Source organism: Bemisia tabaci, chromosome 1, assembly GCF_918797505.1.
Source record: "Bemisia tabaci chromosome 1, PGI_BMITA_v3".
Lineage (NCBI taxonomy): Eukaryota > Metazoa > Arthropoda > Insecta > Hemiptera > Aleyrodidae > Bemisia > Bemisia tabaci.
The window spans coordinates 79030583-79045533 of NC_092793.1; the positions used below are offsets into that span (position 1 = coordinate 79030583).

Below are 14951 nucleotides of genomic sequence, written 5' to 3' on the forward strand. Positions count from 1 at the left end.
AAACTGGTAAGCTCATTTATTCCGTGGTTTGAAAATCGAGAACATAAATATCAAGATTTTAAATTTTCGGAACTGAGATGTACAAACCAAAACTCTCGAATACCAGAGACGATAAAATTCACTTGAAAGAATATATTGTGATCTGCCCCATCATTAATTTCAAAATTATAGTATGCAGGTAGTAAAATCATTCTTTGATGCAGTGAGGTGGTTACAAATGTTTGAAAATCGTTTTTACACTTGTTAAATCATGAAATAATTTCAAGTCTATGTTTAAACTATCATGGTTGTCAACTAATTGCCAACTTTAAGTACTACTATGTCCAACAGCCTGTATATTAATAGGTACCATGAAAGAGAGTCTCTTTCGAAAGAAAGAGACTTTCTTTCATGTAGGTACTCAGTTAAACTTGGAAACCACATATCTCCCTTTACATTTTATTTTCAAATAGGGCGATTGGACAATTTTTTTTGAAATATTTCTTTGAAAAAATACCCCCACAATGAGGAGATAGCTGTACTTTTTATTATTCATTCAAAAATCGGAAAAAACAACCTTCAAAGCCGTTAAAAATCAAACCAATTTTAAATGGTGAAATATCTTGGCAACTTCAATGGCACCACATGAAGCATTCATTGTATCGATGGTGAAACTCTCAAATCTTAAGCCGGGTTTGCAGCGTTTCAAAATCTCCACTCCTATTTCATTTTTTGAAGGAGTCCAAATCAACATCATTCCTTGAAATTTTTTCAGAATTTGCTCAGCCTAGAGAAGAAAAATTATAAAAGTTCGTAAGAATTGACATTGATTAGTTTTCCATTTAAAAAATAGAGGATAACAGGGAGTCTGCAATGTCGCGAACCGAGTAGCATAGTTTGGCAGTTTCTCTGTCGTTATGCGCTCACCATTTCTACCCTTGACGATATTCTAGAACATTCTGCCATTATTCCTGGATGATCATCTGGTGCAGGGAATTTTGAGTTCTTCAAACCAGGATATTTTGAGTCCTATGAAATTTTTGAAATTTCGATCCGAGAAAGTTAAGTACAGGATATAAATTATGGAATCGATGTGACTGGTCTGAACAAGACTATATATTTTCCCTGGATGACCATTTGGAGCACAGAATTTCGAATTTTTGAACTATGATTTTGTGTCACCTACGGACATTTTTTCGATTTCGATCCATGCCAGTGTCTGGGCAATAATTCTTGGGGACTATCTTCTGCATCATCGGATGTATTGTATGCAGTATAGGACGCACATCGACTGTTGCTTACCATTCAGCCGGTGCCTAGCGCCTTCAAAATAACGGTTAGCCTCCATACTTTTTACGGTATCGTTTCTTGCCTATGCATTTTTTTGAAGGCGTTTTTTCTTCGTTGAAGGAAAATGCCGACAAGCTGTCTTCAGTAGGTATGATTCAGAACACTGAGTGACACTTCAGTTTCTTCTCAACAGAACACTTTGATTGTCACATTCTCGCCTAGACACTCCTTTACGATTTGATAGGGAGTTTTTTAGGCCGGTTTTGGTCATATTAAGGACTACATGTTTCAATAAATTGTTGCAACCAGGAACCTCAATTTCTGGCTCAGTTAAGAAACAACGTATGTAACATTTGTTTCCCTATACACACAAGTGTTTTAACAGATGAGCCAGATTGTACCTCCGAATTGCAAAATTTAGTCCAATTTCACTTTTAGCTGCCCTCGCCTACAGCACAGCTCCAAACACAGAACCATGCGGTAATGGGTGGAATTTTTCAGCGATCCAGCCATCTAATCCCTCCATAAAAAGTGAAAATTCTAGTCTACCTGCTGAAGTGAGTAAACTACTTATCTTGGTGGTAGTATTTCGTAAGCCGCTGTAAAGTTCTCACACTTTACTTATATCCCAAGCCAATCCATCATACCTACTTACTTTTTTTTAACTTTTCTTTTATTGGCAATGCCATATTGCTGACGCGATTTGAATTTTGAATTCAACTTTCATGTTAGCATCTTTCATAGTACGTGCTAGTGATTCTTTTAGGCGGATCAGAATTACTTAAGGAATACACTAGTGCAGAGCCCTCCGAGCTTGAAGTTGTTCAACATCGAATATTTCCGTCCAACCGGTGCTGAGCGCCTTCAATACAACGTTATGGCCACATACTTTTCAAGTATTTGTTTCTTGCCTATGCAACTTTTTGAAGGAGTTTTTAACTCTGCAAGTTGCGGCTGACGCAACGCCTTAATGCATTATGCAGGTTCTACTAGGTTAGTTCATTCAGAAAGGCGTGTACTTATCATAAATTTTGTCCACTCCACAAATAATTTGCCCACATCTTTACATTTCTGTGTCAATGTAGGCTCAGTCTTCAAACTTCAGAGGTTCATTCCGTAAGTGGCTCAGAAATTCTCTGCAAACCCTCTTCCTTAGTGCTTTGCGAATTATCAGTTATTTAGCTCCTCGTCTTATCAGAGAAGGTGAGTTATAAGATTTTTCTTTCTTTATATCACGTGTGACACTCTGTTATCAGTGCCTGGAACAGGTACTTGACATCGAAATTTCCCTTCTCGCTAACTATTGCCAAAAATTTTAAGTGCCTCTTCTTATTTTGATCAACTTGTTGTTATGTAAGTACTTAGTGGGAAGTCATTACCTAAGTAAGCGACAGTGGCGACAGTTAGTGCATGAATCGTTATGTAGCTTTGCTTTCTCTAGACAGCGGAACAGTCATTGATTTTTTAACTTTATGGACTAAGTTCTTTTGATCAGAGTTGGTTAGTGTTTTACTTTCAGTAAACTCTTTCCTTTTTATAGTGTTTATCAGTATGTACTTTTGATTTGAAGCTTCCCCCAGAAAAATTGTAACAACTTGCCTACTTAAGCAGCAACGTTTGCACTTAAAAGCATTTCAATTATGCAGCTTGAATTCCATTACCCTAATGAAGAGACGCATGTTGAAAACCTTTTGTCTGAATCTTATAGAAACATGTTTATTCAACTTGACGTGGGTTCGATACAAGTGGACAAAGATTCTGCAGTTTCTTTGTCAATGTGCAAGATAAGACACCTATTTCATTAGCACTGATAAACCGATGGATATTTGATTAAATCTTGAATTCACTAAAGAGGAGTAATGTTGCCAGTGAGTTATAAGTAAATCATCTATCTTTCGACCATTTTGAGGAGGTAGCTTTAAATATTTTCATCAACTGCGAGTATTTGCATAATACTTACGAAGTGGAAAAACGAGCATACCATGATGATTTTTTGCTCTCTTATCTCCTTATTTTGTAGATTCCATTTGCTAGCCCCTCCATCTTTAATTTATCGAAAAGGATCTTTGATTAAAGGTGAAAAATACTGAATTTTCTAGTCTTACTAATTAAGTCATCCAGTTACTTACCCACCGTTTTATTAATGAGTGTTATTATTTTGTTTTCTCTTTTCAGAAAATCATTGGCATGGCTCATACTCGGCTTGATTTGTTGATTTTTGGTGCCACAGGATTCACCGGTCAGTTTGTCGTTACTGAAATAGTGAGACTTGCAAAGGAGCATGGAAACCTCACTTGGGGAATTGCAGGACGGAATATTGACAAGCTGAAAGCAGCATTAGATAAAAGCTCAGAAAAAACAGGTTTGTCACCGGTATTTTTTATTATCTGGAGTGGAAATGCATGAAATCTTACTTAAGGAAGTAGTTGTAGGAAGTAGGAATCTTGAACTTACAAGGGGAGTCTACGAAGTGACATCCTGGGATTGGGTTCATTTTTCTTGTACATGAAGAAGAGACAAATCTAAGGTTGACGTATTTTTTTTTAGCCGCCACCTCCCAACCGTTCTCGAGATATCGATTTTTAAAGTTACGATTTTTGCACGTTTCCGCGCGGAGTTCCGGCGAGTCAACTGAGCGCCGGCAAGCTGCACGAAGCGCGTTTCCTATCAGCGCTGCAGACCGGCCATTCTTATCAATAGTTCCGTGGCCGAGTGGTAGAGTGTTCGCCTACCATTCCATAGATCGCGGGTTCGAATCCCGCTTTGAGCCGTAGCTTATAAGGTACGCCGCAATGCGTTTTTACAAGTTTTCTTTATTTTTATCACACACCAAGGGGTCCGCCCCCTGGCCGCTACGCGGCCCAACCCCCGGGACGAAAAGGCGCGCTTCGCGGCGAGCGAAATTATCGAAATCGACCGTTGACGGTTGCAAATTCAGAGTAAGGAAAAAGTCATTAAGAATATAGTGTGGTGGGAAATTTTTATTTGAAACATCATTTTATCAATCAATTAAAATTATTTACCCAGTAACCGTCAACGGTCGATTTCGATGATTTCGCTCGCCGCGAAGCGCGCCTTTTCGTCCCGGGGGTTGGGCCGCGCAGCGGCCAGGGGGCGGACCCCTTGATGTGTGATAAAAATAAAGAAAACTTGTAAAAACGCATTGCGGCGTACCTTATAAGCTACGGCTCAAAGCGGGATTCGAACCCGCGATATATGGAATGGTAGGCGAACACTCTACCACTCGGCCACGGAACTATTGATAAGAACGGCCGGTCTGCAGCGCTGATAGGAAACGCGCTTCGTGCAGCTTGCCGGCGCTCAGTTGACTCGCCGGAACTCCGCGCGGAAACGTGCAAAAATCGTAACTTTAAAAATCGATATCTCGAGAACGGTTGGGAGGTGGCGGCTAAAAAAAAATACGTCAACCTTAGATTTGTCTCTTCTTCATGTACAAGAAAAATGAACCCAATCCCAGGATGTCACTTCGTAGACTCCCCTTGTTAGATAATGTCCCTTTGGAGGCTCAACAAGCTTCCTTCTGAAAATATTCGAAAAACATCCGGGATTTCCTCCAAATGCTTATTGGCACGGGTCAAAAAGCATTTGAAGGAAATCCTAGCTTAAGTAAACACAATTTTAGTTTACTTTCTGCCAAGAAATTTGAAAATAGTTGATCCATCATCAGAATTTTTTGGACATTTTTCGCCAATACCCACCTAAGTATAAAAAATAAAATCAATTAAAATATTTTAATAACATGGAATTTACGGCAACTAGGAAATTTTGCAAGTAGCCCGTTGGCTCATAAACGTCAGCCGGTGCCAGAGCTTAAGCAACATCTGAGTGCCTCTGTCCACAATTTGAATCTGTAGAAGCAGAAATTTTGTCCTCAGTTTAGCGATCGTCAGAGTAAATCTTACGTAGAAAAATTAAGTGAAAGTTTTGTTCAAAAGATCAAAAAAAATTCAGGGAATTGGGAAATTTTGAAGCCAGGTTAAGAAAAACATATAAAAGTCAAGGGAAAACCAGGGGATTGAATAAGAAAAAATTACCCTCAGAAACCCTGGATTTCAAGCAGAGGTGTTTAAGAGCTGAGCCGAAGTTAAGGCAGTTTCAGCTTGATGTAAACTGGTTGGTCAAACTGGTTCCCCATAGTTTTGAAATTTTTCTATGAAAACCAAACCCTTAACACACAAAGTTTTTAGATAAATGTATTTTTTATAGCAGATGAAGGATTTTTTTAACCAACTTTTTATGTCAGATGAAAGTTTTTGACCTATGACCCATTCTTTGTGTGAAGGTGTGGACCTGAGCACAATCCCAATAGTTCTTGCTGATGTCAAGGATGAAGGAAGCCTCAAGGAAATGGCTCAGAAGACAAAAGTTGTGATCAATTGTTGTGGGCCGTATAGATTTTTCGGAGAGCCTGTGGTCAAAGCTTGTGTTGAAAATGGTGCAAGTCATGTTGATGTCAGTGGTGAACCACAGGTAGGTAGATATTATTTTATTATAATAAAATAATATTATATAATATGTATAATAATTGATGGCTATAGCCATCAATTTTTAAATTTTCTGAGCCTTCTAACATCTATGTAAGTCATGATTCACATTTGATCATCAGCTTTGCCATCAATTGCAACCTTTAAAAACTCTGATTATATATGATTGTCTTCAAGGAAAAATAATCTAAAAGCTTCCGTACAATTTGGCATGTTTTTTTCAGAACGAGTGAAAAAAATTCTCACCCTATTCACTAAAAAAATTGTTGGTTTCTTCTTCTTCCCATACAAAAGTAAAACACAAGCGGAGACCTAAAACATTGCAATCCTCAACAAGCATTTTTGAGTTTAGCCATCAATGTGCAAGTATATAATTCTCATAGACGTAATAGACAATCTAGACTACGCATCACGATATTTTGGTGAGGCGATAAGTAACCCGGATTGCAACTGGCACCATCCAGCCATCAGCCTTGAGTGCCATTGCAAATCTGTGAACATAAACCACCCTTGGGCAAAACAGACATGCCCGCTTATGCTGCTGCACTCCTGCAATGAGTGTCATTTGGTACTAGTTGTCTATAAAGTTGTATCAAATAAGCTGAAGGTGCGGCTTAACCCCCCCCCCCCCCCCCTAACTGTCTTCCCTCTTACGCCGAAAGTTAGGCCTAGTGCAAGGTCTGGACTGTGTCATAAGTTTATGATAATTTTGGATTAATCTCAATGGAAGCAATAGAAATATATATTTTGTGGTGCCACTTTTCATGCTAATGAATTTTGAAATTGATCATTGTCATCAAATCTGACCAGAGTCTTTGTTTTGCACAAAATTCACTAAAATTTCCTCTCAGAAAAAACGTTATGCAGGAACTTTTTTTCTTCATTAAAGTGAAAAATCCCTCTATTTTCTGTAGCACTAATACGAAGTGTTTGCATAGGACTTGCCTCATTTTATACCTCAGATACTGTATTACCAAAAATTAAAACCTGTGTACTTATCTTCTGGTATAATTTGCAGTTCATGGAATCAATGCAATTAAAATACCACAAAGCAGCGGAAGAAAATGGCGTGTATATTGTTAGTGCCTGCGGCTTCGACTGTATTCCTGCTGATTTAGGAACCATATTTCTCCAAAAACACTTTGAGGGTAAAGTTTCTCCACCTCTTCTCTATTTGTTAGTCTGTAATGGGACTATCGCATGATCAAGGAATGGACCACCAGACAAGCTACAAATTAAGGTATTCTGATACATTTTTCCTCTTCAAAATCTTGTATAGAACACGATTCGTGCAACAAGAGTACTGGCATCTACCTCAAACTAATGTAATAACTTTTTTATTTAATATTGGTTACAGAAAAATTTAGATTTTGAGCTTGCAAGAAAAACAAGAGTCTATGTGCATAAAATCGCACTTTACAATGTTTTTTGCAGGCTTCTTAATCGAGCTGTATTCCTTCCCCACCTAGTGTTGTTCAAAGTATGAAAAATTTGCAATAGCTGAGCCGAAGCGCTGATATCAGGAATGTCATTTTTTCCCACTGCAAAGACCTCACAGCAATGTTTAGTGTGTGGTTGAACTCAAGCAGATTATTGTTTTTTCTATGAGTAGGAAGTTTGAATTTATGCATATAAAAAAGTTAGTATCTTTTTTAGAAGTACTTTTAATAATTTTCGTTGTACAAATTGTGTTTTATGTAAAATTTTAATGAGTAAACACATATTACAATGCTTGAACTTGTACTTTGTCTAGTGGTCCAATGCATTGAATGTAGAGGAAGGTACTCGTAGGGTAACTCTTCAGAAGGAACTTGTTTCCAAACCTTAAAGGAACTCGAATAAACAGCATTTTTAAGAGAACAAAAGAGGCTCAATATTGAAGCTCTGAATAAAATATTACTTGGTTTGTTGCTTTTGATGTATGTAATCACAACTTAAAACATAACATTCAGTTTCAACTATTATGGATCTCATACAGCTGCTTTACAACTTGTACCTGTGTATTACAAAATGTTTTTATTAATGTAACTTTTTAGCATTATTTTATCAATAGTAGGTAACATGTTTTTATAATCGAATTAGTGTAGTAAACAAGTTATAATCAGTGGAAATGCATGATCTAAAATTCATTTTCAAGATTTAAAATCTAAAAATTCACTGAAAATTTTAAGGCAATATGTTTTCAGTTTTTGATGGAAAAAATAAAATGCAGGGGGAAATCAGGCAAAGTGAAGTGCAGTTAGACTAATCTTGTTAACATTGTCTGTATGAGAAATATTAAAGCTTATTTAAACACCATTCCAGGTGGGCTGAATTCTGTTGAAATATTTTTGAAGCCTGGAGCAATAAAAACAGATAAAAAAATCAAGGTAAGCACACTTTAACAACTGTGGTACGTATGACTGTTCTGAGGAGATGGGACCTCAGACCACAGTCCACAGGTAAAAAATAACCAGGAAAGTTATTTCGTTTAAATGGATTGAAAAATCAGTTTTCCAGCTTTTGACAGAAAATTCTATTTAGTGGTCTCAAAAATAAAATAGGAGGTTTTTCGTTCATTTTTGTGCAGATTTTATTGTGAAAATTTCAAAACACCTTACAGAATTGAGTTCAATAGGAAACAAGAGAGTCTTCTAAAGACACTCTTCCCCGGTCAGTTTTTTTGTCCTCCCAATGCTTCCCAGGCTAATCCAATGCCCAGCTTTGATGGTCTTACCACAACATCAAGACTACTTTGAGTTGTGGCAGATCCGTCAAAGATGGGCGTTAGATTATTCCAATACGCATTGGGAAACCAAAAAAATTAACCAGCAGTGAGTGCTTCTAGCTGAATGTTGAAATTTATTGTACTCTTGATAATATTGGTCTCCTTTGTGATGAGTATTTTTGTTTCATAGAAACAAGTGATAATGGCTATCATGTAAAGTCAACACATCTGTCTCTATTATATTTGAATTTTCTTGTGGAAAAAAGTTTGATATCTAATACAGTGCTCCAGAATGTTCTTGGGTGATTTCATCGTAATTCAAGGATAAAAGTTGGCTCAAAACATTAGGAATGTATAAAAATAATAAATAATAGTTAATAGTTAGTAGTTCATAATTTTATAAAAAGTCTGGCACACATAATCAAACATTTATCAAGGTGATCAACTTTATTAATCAGTGTCACAGAGCAAAACACACTGCTGCAATTCTAAAACAGTGTATTGGGCATTGGACATTTTCGCAAGAGCCAATTCAATTATTATCAAGAACACATGTAAGCCAAGCGATTTGTTTCGTCATTCATATTTTCGACTTTTAACCTGCGTTAATTATAAATACTTGAATTTTCCTGGAAGTGGATTTTTCTTACTTCCCATAGAGTGAATCTAATTTTTGGTAAACATTTGAAGAGGAAACGTGTAATAAAGGGTTTCAATACATAACATGTCTGGCGCTTCATTTTTAGATGAATCTAATGGAATCCAACCAAACCCACCTTCATTTTTTCAGAGAGGAGCGGCAATACATTATGGAACTTGGGCAAGTGCTGTTTATGGACTAGCTCATGCCAATGAATTGAGTAGCATCAGATCCAAGTTGTATCCACAAAGACTACCAGCTTTTCAACCAAAACTGAAACCTAGGTAAACACTATCATTATTGAGGTTTAATAGACAAGTCATTGTTTCAATTTAAAATGGTGGAATTCTCAACCAAATACTACATGATTTGAGCCATCCAATCGCTTGATCGTGAGTTTTCCTCCAAGAAAAATCATTGACCACACCTCTAAATCAAGATAAACTCTTCAGACCAGACAGAGCGTTTAATTACTCATTTAATTCTTCAAAAAAGAAAAAAATGCTACCCCGATTGGCTTTTAACAACTGTTTTCTCTCTTGAGTAAATAATTCTCTTGAACAACTCCTTTAAGTCACTCTTCTGACACAGCACAAAGATGTCCGAAGTAGTCTTAAGAATATAATGAGAGAATGGTCTAAATTAATAACTTCCATTCAGTCACCTTGAGCTACAAGACACAATAGAATAAAATTCATGCTGTTCATGAACTATCCATTTTTGAAAACCCTTGATTGATTCAAAATTCCTAAAATCATGAGATAATATGATTCCTAATTAACTTTTTATAAGCAGTATTGAATGTCTTGAACAGCTCTGTTTCCACCAGTGTAATTTTTTTATCTAGCAACATTTGTCTGCAGGCCGGTTATTCATAAAAACGAAGTTGTGAATGGACGTTGGTGTTTGCCGTTCCTAGGAGCTGACAGGTCTGTTGTCATGCGTTCTCAACGTCATTTCTATGACACTGGCAAAGAAAGACCTGTCCAAGTCTGCACTTACATGGTTGTTCAGAATTTTCTTGCTGTCATTGGTTTAATTATCTTTGGTGCCTTCTTCCTCCTAATGTCCAACTTTGAACTTGGGCGAAAAATCTTATTACAAGTAAGTATATTTACCTGATTTCATAATCATAACCATGTAGGGAAAAATTTAGAAATTAAAAAAAACCTGTCAAAAAATGACCAATTGAAAATGTAGCTTGTATGTCAGGTGTGGTTCCTCTAGTTATTCCTTACTTATTCCTCTTCTAGATTACAGCCAAAGAATGAATACATGATTCTTGCAGATGAGGAGAAGCCAGCTTGCTTTTTCAAGTATATAAATTTACTAATACCGTGGTGACAAAATGTATCAAATATGACAAGAGAGCTTGTTTTTTGGCTTCTCTCCAAGCAACTTTAGTCATCAAACGATATTTGTATAACGAAATAATTTGTTTTACAAAATTACTGTGGTTCCAATGCATTGTTAAATTTTATAAAAAGTTTAAATCATAACCCTAAAAGGCTACACAAGTCCAAAAGATCCTTTATTTCCATTCGTAAGTATTCGCATTTCATGCTGTCACATTTTATTTAAATTGATTGCTGATCTTTCATTGATTACCAACTATTCATTTGATTGTTACAGTATCCAAAGCTGTGTTCTTTTGGTTTTGTCTCTCATGAAGGCCCACCAGAAGAGCAGGAAAAGCACACTGTCATAAGTATCATTTTTCATGGTAAAGGTTGGTCGGAAAAAGAGAAGGCTGATTCTCTTCTTCCTAATAAAACTGTTATCTCGAAGGTAAGCTACTTTTTAGCTTTTAAATAAAGATAAAGCACATTGTAGGCAGGAAATCAGTTAGGCTTTGTCCCCACGAGTGTAGTTTTGGAGAATAAGCTCCATAAACTAGAGTTTTGCGGAATAAGTTATAGTTGAGTTATCTTAAGATTCTGGAACAAGTTCGCCCCAAGTTCCATGATCCGCGCCCGTCTGGACAAGGCCTTACATCCTATAATTTTTTCTTTTCACGCGGGAAAGCCTGGAATGAGTGAAACATATTGACAGTGTAAGTTGGCAGCTATACAGGGTGATCCAGACCACCCGTCCACCATATTTTTCTCGAAAACGGCGGAGAATTGAGCTTCGGAACCAAAACTTTCGTGGGGTGAATCGACCCCAAAGAATCGAATGAAAATATTTTCAGCCCCCCAAAATGGCCCCTTGGGGGGGTTTTGGGGGGGAGCCCCCCCGTTTCTCGCAATTTTCAAATGGGAAGGGTATGTTTTGACTTTGGATTCGGAATCTACGGTAAAAAATAAGAACATTTTGTTCTTTGCACTTTTTCCCTAAACCCCCATTTTTTGGAGTTATGGGGCATTTTTGGGGCAATTTTCAATTCGACGCTGTAAGCGGCCAAATCATCCAAATTTCAAAATCTAAAAATCTCCTGAGAGGAGAGGTCAATACCTTTTTATTGATGTGCCACATGACCCCTGTTGCTCCAAAATTTTGGGGGCCACGACCCCCCAAAAATTTTGGGGCTTTGGAGGGCCATGAGTCGAAAATTTCGAAAGGCAAGGGTATGTTTTGACTTCAGATTTGGATTCTACGCGAAAAGTTACGTAGAATTGATATGGCGCATGGCCTGTTTGCTCCAAATTACTGAAGAACCCCATTTCCCCATAAGAAGCCGTGTATTTTTGGACAAAATAAGGGGTAAAAAAAAATTTGAGCAAACAGGCCATGCGCCATATCAATTCTACGTAACTTTTCGCGTAGAATCCAAATCTGAAGTCAAAACATACCCTTGCCTTTCGAAATTTTCAACTCATGGCCCTCCAAAGCCCCAAAATTTTTGGGGGGTCGTGGCCCCCAAAATTTTGGAGCAACAGGGGTCATGTGGCACATCAATAAAAAGGTATTGACCTCTCCTCTCAGGAGATTTTTAGATTTTGAAATTTGGATGATTTGGCCGCTTACAGCGTCGAATTGAAAATTGCCCCAAAAATGCCCCATAACTCCAAAAAATGGGGATTTAGGGAAAAAGTGCAAAGAACAAAATGTTCTTATTTTTTACCGTAGATTCCGAATCCAAAGTCAAAACATACCCTTCCCATTTGAAAATTGCGAGAAACGGGGGGGCTCCCCCCCAAAACCCCCCCAAGGGGCCATTTTGGGGGGCTGAAAATATTTCCATTCGATTCTTTGGGGTCGAATTACCCTACGAAAGTTTTGGTTCCGAAGCTCAATTCTCCGCCGTTTTCGAGAAAAATATGGTGGACGGGTGGTCTGGATCACCCTGTATATATCGGTTTGCGACGTTGCAGATATTCTATCATACTTTATTTTTTAAATGAAAAACTACTCAACAGCAATTCTTAAAAACTGCCGTAATTTTGCTTCTCAGTGCCAAGAAATTCTACGAAAAATTCAAGAAATGATGTCGACTTGTACTCTTTTAAAAAAACAAAGTAGGAGCAGATATTTTCAAACACCACAAACAAGATACGTGGTTGCGGACTTGCGCCGTCAATATGTGGTTCGATGCCCTTTTTACATCAATTGATCAAAATGACCGGTGCAAAAATTTGTTAGTGAGCGCAAAATACATGAATCATCAGCCTGAAATCATATTTTGTTCTTAACTCTTTTAATGTGGTTAGTGGTAATCCAAGCCCCAGCTGAGATATACATATAAAGAAAAATTGAATTTTAAAAACCCTTAATTACGGCTACTTTGACCAGAATATTCAAACTGAGCTGAAGTCTCAGATTTGAACCAAACATTTTGAAAGTGAGAAGAAGTAGGGCCGATTTATTAGCCAGATCGTCGTCATTTGATATTACATTTCCAGATTTCTCATTTTTATCTCAATCTACCAAATCAATATCCATTTTCTTTTCTTTTAAGAAATTCATTGATTTATAATTTTATGCCTTGCCCCTCAGATCACACTTAAAAGCCCTGGTTATGGATTTACTGCCACAGCTGTCATCCTATCTGCTGTCATGATCCTCAAAGAATCTAAGAATATGCCCTCAAGGTGAGTAATTTTTCAAATTTAAAAATATAAACCTCCATGAAATCCTAAAAAAATTTGACCGTGGGAGGGGAATTAAGATTTGACCCTGAGTGGAGAAACATTCTTCGAATGAGCAGTGATGCAATGTGGCTGCCCGACCACTCCAGTCTGTATCCACGGTGACAATGGGCAGAGCTCACTTTGCAGACGTATACTCGCGGTGGTCACTTCGCGGGTTGGTTGCAAAGGTGGTCACTTTTGAGCGTTGGGCATTTTCTACACCTTTGCGTCTGATGGCAGCAGAGGCCTTTTATAAAGTATATGATGATCTAAAGGGGAGGAAGGTCAAAGAGAGTGTAACTCCATTTTGTTTTGTTGTCAAGGATGAGGACCTATGCCTTATAAGGGTACGTCAAATGATAAGGCGTGGTCATGGTCCTTCCATTTAAAATGATTATGTTGCAAAAATAAACACATTTTGAGGTGGCATATTAAATACTTCACAAAAATAAAAAATTAAAAAAATCAATAAAACCAGAAAAATTCAGTTCATAATTATTTAATGTTTTCCGAGAGTTTCAATGACAGAAACTTGTTAATTGTAATTTGATGTAATGACAGGTGAATTATTGAACTTGAATTATTTTATTCATATATTTTCATCAATTTTTAACCATTTGATTTCTTCTTTTTTTCCTTTTCTTCATAGCGGTGGTGTCTATCCCCCAGCTGCTGCTTTTGCCAAGACTTCTTTAATTGAAGAACTTATGAAAAATGATGCAAAATTTGAAGTAATCTCTACTTTAACGGATCCTGGGCAAAAAGCTTAACCTCTCAAGCAAACTACTCAAGGGAGAAACCACCTCAGTCCTTTAACCCTAAAAATTTAGTTTAACTTCCCAAACAACTTATCGTAACTCTTCAGATTACTGAGCCACGAATCATTAGTTGCTTTTTGGAATTGAATTAACATGCCTTGTAAAAATGCCTTAACTAGTTTAAAACTAGATAGACAAATCTGTGAGACCCGGAAAAAAAAAAGAAAAGTAAAATATTATAAATGAGTTGTATTTGAGCCAAAAGTTTAGAAAGGTTCATACCGCTAAGTGTACTTTTCGGAATTTTCTTTTTAAATTTTTTTCTTTCCTTTTTTTTACAGTTATGAAACATTTTTTTGTGAGTAAATACTACATTATGTTTGTACACGTCTTTATCTGTAGCATTAATTGTTCCACTTAAAATGCAAGTGTTTCTCCAAAACTGCTTCGGTTGGTATTAAGTTAATTTACATTCCAGTTGCATTTATGTTGCATGGTCTTTTCGTATATCAGTTTTGCAGAAGTTTAACATTTTATTAGCCTTATTACTTTCAGATCATCAGGGCTTTATAATTTTGTAATTTTTGAGAAATGTGGTAGAGGGTCTATATATTTTCCGGTTGTTTTATTATTTATCTAGGTATTATCTAGTCTTAACTTTCTCACTCAAGTTTTCTTTCTGTTCCTTCAATTATTACCAAGTTATTGCTACCCTTTTTCTTTCACTTAATTATTTATATGTACTCATATGTTATGGTTTTTCTGATAGGTTATCAATTTATCATTGTTCAGTTTGAAAATTGCAAGATTTCTCTGTTTATTAAAATCGTACCAAAGTATATCTCTGAAAATATTTTGTATTTTGTATTTTTTTTGTTCAATGAAGTTTGTGTCATTTGCTATTTGGTATTTTTTCTTTCTCTCCAAGTAAAACCAAATATATATATAAAATAATATGAAAATATTCCAAAAATATTGCAAGGTTGTTTCAGTGCTAAAATT

General features: G+C 36.7%; 1 protein-coding gene across 3 annotated transcripts; it reads left to right on the forward strand.

The window, feature by feature from the left end:
- The first annotated feature begins 2249 nt into the window (after positions 1-2249).
- LOC109044013 (saccharopine dehydrogenase-like oxidoreductase) lies at positions 2250-14851 on the forward strand. Of its 3 annotated transcripts, none has more exons than XM_019061464.2 (10): positions 2250-2472; positions 3445-3631; positions 5573-5760; positions 6793-6922; positions 8079-8143; positions 9272-9405; positions 9985-10225; positions 10754-10909; positions 13058-13152; positions 13841-14851. In XM_019061464.2, the coding sequence occupies exons 2-10, from the start codon at positions 3457-3459 to the stop codon at positions 13959-13961; spliced, it is 1305 nt and encodes a 434-aa protein (XP_018917009.2). In that variant the 5' UTR covers positions 2250-2472; positions 3445-3456; the 3' UTR covers positions 13962-14851. The 3 variants fall into 3 exon arrangements, with proteins under 3 accessions (XP_018917009.2, XP_072162351.1, XP_018917010.2); XM_072306250.1 differs by lacking the exon at positions 2250-2472 and adding an exon at positions 2512-2622; XM_019061465.2 differs by lacking the exon at positions 2250-2472 and adding an exon at positions 2629-2769.
- The last annotated feature ends 100 nt before the right edge of the window (positions 14852-14951 follow it).